This window comes from Anoplophora glabripennis, unplaced genomic scaffold, assembly GCF_000390285.2.
Source record: "Anoplophora glabripennis isolate ALB-LARVAE unplaced genomic scaffold, Agla_2.0 scaffold4129, whole genome shotgun sequence".
In the NCBI taxonomy this organism is placed as follows: domain Eukaryota; kingdom Metazoa; phylum Arthropoda; class Insecta; order Coleoptera; family Cerambycidae; genus Anoplophora; species Anoplophora glabripennis.
In genome coordinates, this window is record NW_019420203.1 from 38 (window position 1) to 6,804 (window position 6,767).

Genomic DNA, 6,767 nt, shown 5'->3' on the forward strand with positions numbered 1-6,767 from the left:
GTTGTTTAGCACTTTCCCGAAGATTGTCTATTAAAATCTGGATCACTCTGTGTACAGGTTGTCCCAGAATACAACAGAAGACCATAGATTCGTGAACTCAAAATAGGCTGATTTAGGCTAATTCACCTATATCCGAAATCGCTTAGTTTGGCCACTAGATGGCCTCAAAGTTAGTGAAAACTTTTTGAATTTTGTAAATAACCTTTGCTTTCGATCTACACATTTTGATGTTAGTGTTTTTTAAAACTTACAACTCCTATAAAATTGATGTGTGGTGATATCTGTTCATAACTTTTTCCTCTTTCGGGCAATAATAACTATTTTTTAATCTGATAGGTGATACCATTTGGAAGTTTTTGGGACTTTTTGTAGAATTTTGATTAAATGAGCGGTTAGGGTACAAAAAATATTTTTTTACCTACGACCACTACTGTAAATATTTAAAAACACACCGTCTGCGATCAATGTAACATTCCTATTACGTACGGTAAAAAAATCGCACAGTTTTCCTAGCAACCGCCTAGCAATGGTCAATACTGTTTGTATTGACCGTTGCTAGGCGGTTGCTAGGAAAACTGTACGATTTTTTTACCAAGCTGTGCGATTTCTTTACCGTACGTAAAATAGAAATCTTACATTGATAGCAGACGGTGTGTTTTTAAGTATTTACAGTAGTGGTCGTAGGTAAAGTATAGTACATAATACGTGGTGTAATGCAATTACGCACTCATAGAATTACGCACTCGCCGCTACGGGGCGTCGTGCGTAACTTTTCCATTTGTGCGTAATATGCTTTTTACAACACTTATTACGTAATATACTATTAAATGTCTACATTATCTTGCCACCCATATTACAACACTCAACAAAGTGCTAGTAGGCACTGATTTTGTAAGTTGACTGTAATTCAGCTTGATCTTTAACCCTTTCACTGCTCCAGACGTATATATTCGCTAAAAATTTATAGGGCTCAAACTGCTCCAGACGGATAAATTCGCATGAATAGTTAAATTGGATCAGGCTGCTCAAACCGTATATATTCGCAACCGTGCGCTTATTGACTCGGTTATTGCAATTGGTAAGGCGAATTTTTGCGGGCGAGCTTATACCGATTGTGACAAATATTTTTATGGAAAGAGGTACTGGTAATAGTACCAAGATTGTTCATGTTTCTTTCAGTTTCTATTTAGTACATATACTGTATTTTATTCAAAATAAAATCGTAAAATCTATCGTAAATCGTCATTTAACACAACATAATGTAAAACTATAAGTGGTCTAACTGCTCCAGANTAACAATTTCGTTTTTTAGGTGAAAATGGTCAAAAAGTCCGGCTGATTTCCATTCCAGAGTTCTGTAACACTTTCCAAGCAGTTATTCTGAATTTGAAGACTTTGGATTGTAACACTGTGATTTTCGATACTTGTAAGTAACCGTTATATTTAGTCTTAGTGGAACTTTTTAAATTATTGTTTTAAAATCATATTCATAAGCTCGCCTCGATTTTTGAAGTAATAAAACATGAAATTACAAAATAAAAATAACTTTTATTCTACTAACTCTGAAACTTAAAATTTTATTATGGTGACATAACAAAATTTTCAATATTGGGAGAAAAGTCCCGTTCCTACTTTCCTGAACTTAAATGGCCGTTTCCTGTTCCTCCCACTGAAAATAAAATAACAAAAATTTTTTATATAAACTAATATAATTACTATAATTCAAAAGTAAATTGTACTGCATGAAAAACCAGGTTCCGATTCAGGGCACGTGCCAAGATATATACATTCTGTCAAAAAGTATCCCGAATTTGTCATTTAAAAATTCTGCGTAAAATGAATTCAAATTTCTTTTTCGATAGAAAGTTGGCAGCACTGTACTCTACTCTGTCGCATAGTGTGAGCACGATCTGTCAAGTAATATGTTTACAGCTGTTAATTTTGTTAGTCCACCTACAGTGTATTCCACGATTTTGGTTTCTCACCATTCCGAAGCTTGTTGGCTCATTTGCATTCCAAACTCGTAAACCCCTGTCTCGTCATCCATTATGATGCTTTGCATGAATGTAGAGTCCGAATTAGCTCGTTCAAGCATGTCTTCAGCTCTTTTGGAACCAGTTGTGTCACAAAGCATTTCATACCCAAAATGTCGATTAAAATGATGGGAACTGATTCGTGAGATATATTTACTTCATACAGAGTCCATTATGAAAGTAATGCGCATGATTTTATTGTGACGCGACTATCCATCGCAGCGGGGTAAAACGGGTTGTGAAATGTGGTGGGGGCTATGTCCTTCCAATGCAGCCAGTCGGCAGTTGCCGGTTTGCTCCGAGCAGTCTGAGTGGAAAGACATGCCTCCGCGTAAACTGTGTTTTTCGACACAGCGCGATGGAGCGTTTGCTTGAACAGCGATACGCCATTAAGTTTTGTGTGCGGTTGGGAAAGAATACAACCGAAACATTCCAAATGCTTCAAGGGGTCTTCGAGGACGACTACATTTCTAGGTCACAGTCCGGGAGATGGCACAAGGTGTTAAAGGAGGGCCGGAAGGATATCGCCGACGAACTCTGTTCTGACCGCCAAACAACGGCCAGAACTGACGAAAAAGTGAAACGTGTATGCGAAGTTTTGTGTTCCAACCGTCGATTGAGCATCCAGCAAATTGCTGACACCCTAAATATGTCCACATTTGCGGTACATCGGATAGTGACTGAGGATCTGCAAATGCGCAAGGTCTGCGCGAAGCTTGTGCCGAAAGTGTTGACGGAAGACTAGAATGAACTTCAAGTTTCGCGCTGTCAAGAATTGTTGGATTTGATTCAAAATGAGCCGGATTTTCTTAACTCTATCGTAACCAGAAAGGAATCCTGGATGTTCGAGTACGACCTAGAATCGAAAAGGCAACCCGGAATCGAAAAGGCAGAGCAACGAGTGGCACACAAAATCATCTGCCCGCCCCAAGAAAGCGCGAATGAGCAAGTCTCGCATCAAAACGACGCTCACCGTTTTTTCTTGACGTTCGAGGAATCGTCCATTTTGAGTTTGTACCGCAGGGGGAAACTGTCAACTCAGCCTTTTACCTGGAGGTGCTCAAATGCCCCCAGCCACACGGCCTTCAATGTTACCAAGTTTCTGGCCCGGAGCAACACCCCGGTGGTTCCCCAGCCCCCTTACAGTCCCGACTTGGCTCCGTGCGACTTTTTTTTGTTTCCCCAATCGAAGAGAGAGCTGAAAGGAAGGCATTGGGAGTCCTAGATCGTGGCAAATCATCAACCACTTCTCAACCATGTTTGAGTGCTACTACAATTTAGCACAAGAAATTCCCTTGGTTGGCAAACTCTTTGTTCAATAACTTTGTCCATAATAAAAATCACAGAACCCACTTTATGAAGAATTTTTAAATTAAAAAATGCCGGATACTTTTTTCACAGAATGTACTTTGTGTAACATTAATTGAGGCAGTTTTTTTAGGTTTAATAGTACCTATTCCCTGAATGCCAATCTAAAATCATCTTTTCCATAAAAATGTACCTTTTTTTCTGCACTTCGTTTTTATATTCAAAATCCCGCCATAAAGTCTATTTTTCATCGTGTTGAGAGTGGAAATAAAGTACGAACCTGGAATATACAATTTACTCTTGGACCTTAACAAGTACTTACCAAATATTTTTCAAGAACATGACGTTCTGCGGAAACGCTTTGGGATCCAACGATTCCAAATAAACGTCTAAATAGCAACACAAATGGTATATTTGTGCCGAGAGTAACCACGACGAACTTGCCTCTCCGTGTTCCCACTCGACGTTTAGGATCCTTTCCAAATCCTACAAAACATTACAATAAAAGCTGCAAAATAGTTAATTTAAATAAGCGATTGCTGGTTTATATCCATATTATATTTATTATACATATTTTGATCAGTATTTATGGGTCAAACACTTCAACATTTAGCAATTCTGAACTTACTCTTATATCATCGCAGTTGCCGGAGTGGTAAATGCCATTATAGTTGAGGCAAAGCGAAAATATAGGCGGGACCTCGGGGTAACTATTTTTTATAGCGATCAGCGCCTGCATGTTAGCTGCAAAACAAAAAAATGTTTTACACTAACAAATTAAAACTATATTGGATATTTTTCTACCACACTGAAAAGAGAGAATATTTTAATAAACAGCTCTTTGCACCCAAAAGAATCCATCGGAGAGTTGTTTTTATAAATTTAGTTTTGCCTAACTGGAAATATTCGAGGTCAATTCGAGAACGAACGTTCTGATAACAAAAATAAAGAGTTTTCAAAACACTGCGTAATGTGTTATAATAGTGATTATTGGTTATTTCATGGCTAGGCAAAACTAAAGAGTGGCCGCAAAACACCTGCGATTTTTGTCTGTTTTTTCACAATTCCAGAAGAATTAAAACAAATACAAAAACAGCTTTTTTTTGGTCGCAAATTACTTGTCGTAAAAAACTGAAATGACTGACTTAGGGGTTCAAAAAATGCCAAAAATGAAGAATTTGAATATTACCAATTGATATAAAGACTATTTGCATGTGAATTATTCTATCGGGTGAATTATCTTAATATATTTTTTTTTGAATTTTTACAATTATTATTTCTGATATTCTCTATTTTTGAGGATAATTCCACCCCCTGAGCGCGCTTAAAGGTGGATTTTCTAATTCAACATGCTTATTTCAGTCATGAGAATAAATCTTTCTTTGTATCAAGAATCATTCGATAGAAAAATTCACATGCTAATACAGTTGAACTCGCTTATAACGAGCAGGGGATATAACGAGCACTTGGTTATAATGAGCAAATTGAAATGTGCCTTCCGAATTCCCTATGTAACCGCGTGTATTTTTGTTCGGCTATAACGAACTCGTATATAACGAGGGCTTGGCTATTACGAGCTTTGATTTTGGTCCCGCGCAACAGTGATCTCGGCTATAACGAGTTATCGTAGAACCAGTTTATACGCACATGACATCAAATGAACGCAAAAAATTGTTATGACTAGTAGAAATAACAACATATCCGATTTTGACGTCTTTGACTTAGTTCAGTACGACATGGTAGACGAAAATCTCGAAGTGGCTGAATTCCCAAATGAAATTCAAATCACACAATTAGCGATTAACCCATCAATAGATGAAGAAAGTGATGAAGAAGAGACGGGAAGCGATGAGGTTACAGTTCCTTCGACACATNAACACTGTGTAATGTTATAATAGTGATTATTGGCTATTTCATGGCTAGGCAAAACTAAAGAGTGACTGCAAAAAACCTGTGATTTTCGCCTGTTTTTTCACAATTCCAGAAGAATTAAAACAAATACATAAAAACAGGTTTTTTTGGTCGCAAATTACTTGTCGTAAAAAACTGAAATGACTGACTTAGGGGTTGAAAAAATGCCAAAAATGAAGAATTTGAATATTACCAATTGATATAAAGACTATTTGCATGTGAATTATTCTATCGGGTTAATATATTTTTTTTTGGAATTTTTACAATTATTATTTCTGATATTCACTATTTTTGAGGATAATTCCACCCCTTGAGCGCGCTTAAAGTTGGATTTTCTAATTCAACATGCTTATTTCAGTCATGAGAATAAATCTTTCTTTGTATCAAGAATCATTCGATAGAAAAATTCACATGCTAATACAGTTGAACTCGCTTATAACGAGCAGGGGATATAACGAGCACTTGGTTATAATGAGCAAATTGAAATGTGCCTTCCGAATTCCCTATGTAACCGCGTGTATTTTTGTTCGGCTATAACGAACTCGTATATAACGAGGGCTTGGCTATTACGAGCTTTGATTTTGGTCCCGCGCAACAGTGATCTCGGCTATAACGAGTTATCGTAGAACCAGTTTTTACGCACATGACATCAAATGAACGCAAAAACTTGTTATGACTAGTAGAAATAACAACATATCCGATTTTGACGTCTTTGACTTAGTTCAGTACGACATGGTAGACGAAAATCTCGAAGTGGCTGAATTCCCAAATGAAATTCAAATCACACAATTAGCGATTAACCCATCAATAGATGAAGAAAGTGATGAAGAAGAGACGGGAAGCGATGAGGTTACAGTTCCTTCGACACATGAAGCCATCTCTGCGTTAAAAACCATAGTATCATACGTCGAATTCAAATATCCGGAAAACGAGCAGTTCTTAAATGCCGCTGATCGGTTGCAAAGAAATATCAGTCAGGAGATATTAAGCAAAAGAGTGGTGCAGAAAAATATTACAGAATTTTTTCGTTAATAATAAATGCTATGTAATGTAACTTACCTACAGTTATACTTATCTATGTTATGTAGATAAATAATATTATATGTTTGAAAATAAAAATACAAGTGCAATGCAGCTATAATTATGTGTCCAATAATTTTCAGCATAGTTGGCGACGGTGACGTCTATAACGAGCACTCACGTATAACGAGCAAATTTTGCGTTCCCGTGAATGCTCGCTATAACTGAGTTTTACTGTACTTTTTATATTTATTGGTAATATTCAATTCTTGATTTTGGGCGTCTTTTCAACCCCTAAATAGGGGTGATTTTTGAAAATTTTCAAAAAACTGAAAGCTATGCTCATCCTAATTTTTTACGAAGAGTAATTTGGGATCAAAAACACATTTTTATCTATTTTGTTTAGTTCTCTGCGAATTGTGAAAAAACGGGCAATTTTTGCGGTCACTTTATAAAAACAACATTTTCACTGATCGTTTTGGCGCAAATGGACAA

At 36.8% G+C, this 6,767-nt stretch overlaps 2 protein-coding genes across 3 annotated transcripts; one reads left to right on the forward strand and one right to left on the reverse strand.

Annotated features, from left to right (window-relative positions):
* Positions 1-1,534: 1,534 nt before the first annotated feature.
* On the reverse strand, positions 1,535-4,080 carry LOC111692851 (THO complex subunit 5 homolog). Its single transcript, XM_023456976.1, has 3 exons — positions 3,970-4,080; positions 3,664-3,827; positions 1,535-1,669 (listed from the first exon to the last, which is right to left on the reverse strand). Exons 1-3 carry the CDS (start codon positions 4,078-4,080, stop codon positions 1,603-1,605), a joined length of 342 nt encoding a protein of 113 aa, XP_023312744.1. The 3' UTR covers positions 1,535-1,602.
* Positions 4,081-4,869: 789 nt separating this feature from the next.
* LOC111692850 lies at positions 4,870-6,421 on the forward strand. Of its 2 annotated transcripts, none has more exons than XM_023456974.1 (2): positions 4,870-5,213; positions 6,121-6,421. In XM_023456974.1, the coding sequence occupies exons 1-2, from the start codon at positions 5,018-5,020 to the stop codon at positions 6,282-6,284; spliced, it is 360 nt and encodes a 119-aa protein (XP_023312742.1). In that variant the 5' UTR covers positions 4,870-5,017; the 3' UTR covers positions 6,285-6,421. The 2 variants fall into 2 exon arrangements, with proteins under 2 accessions (XP_023312742.1, XP_023312743.1); XM_023456975.1 differs by having other exon boundaries at positions 4,870-5,194; positions 6,102-6,421.
* Positions 6,422-6,767: the final 346 nt, after the last annotated feature.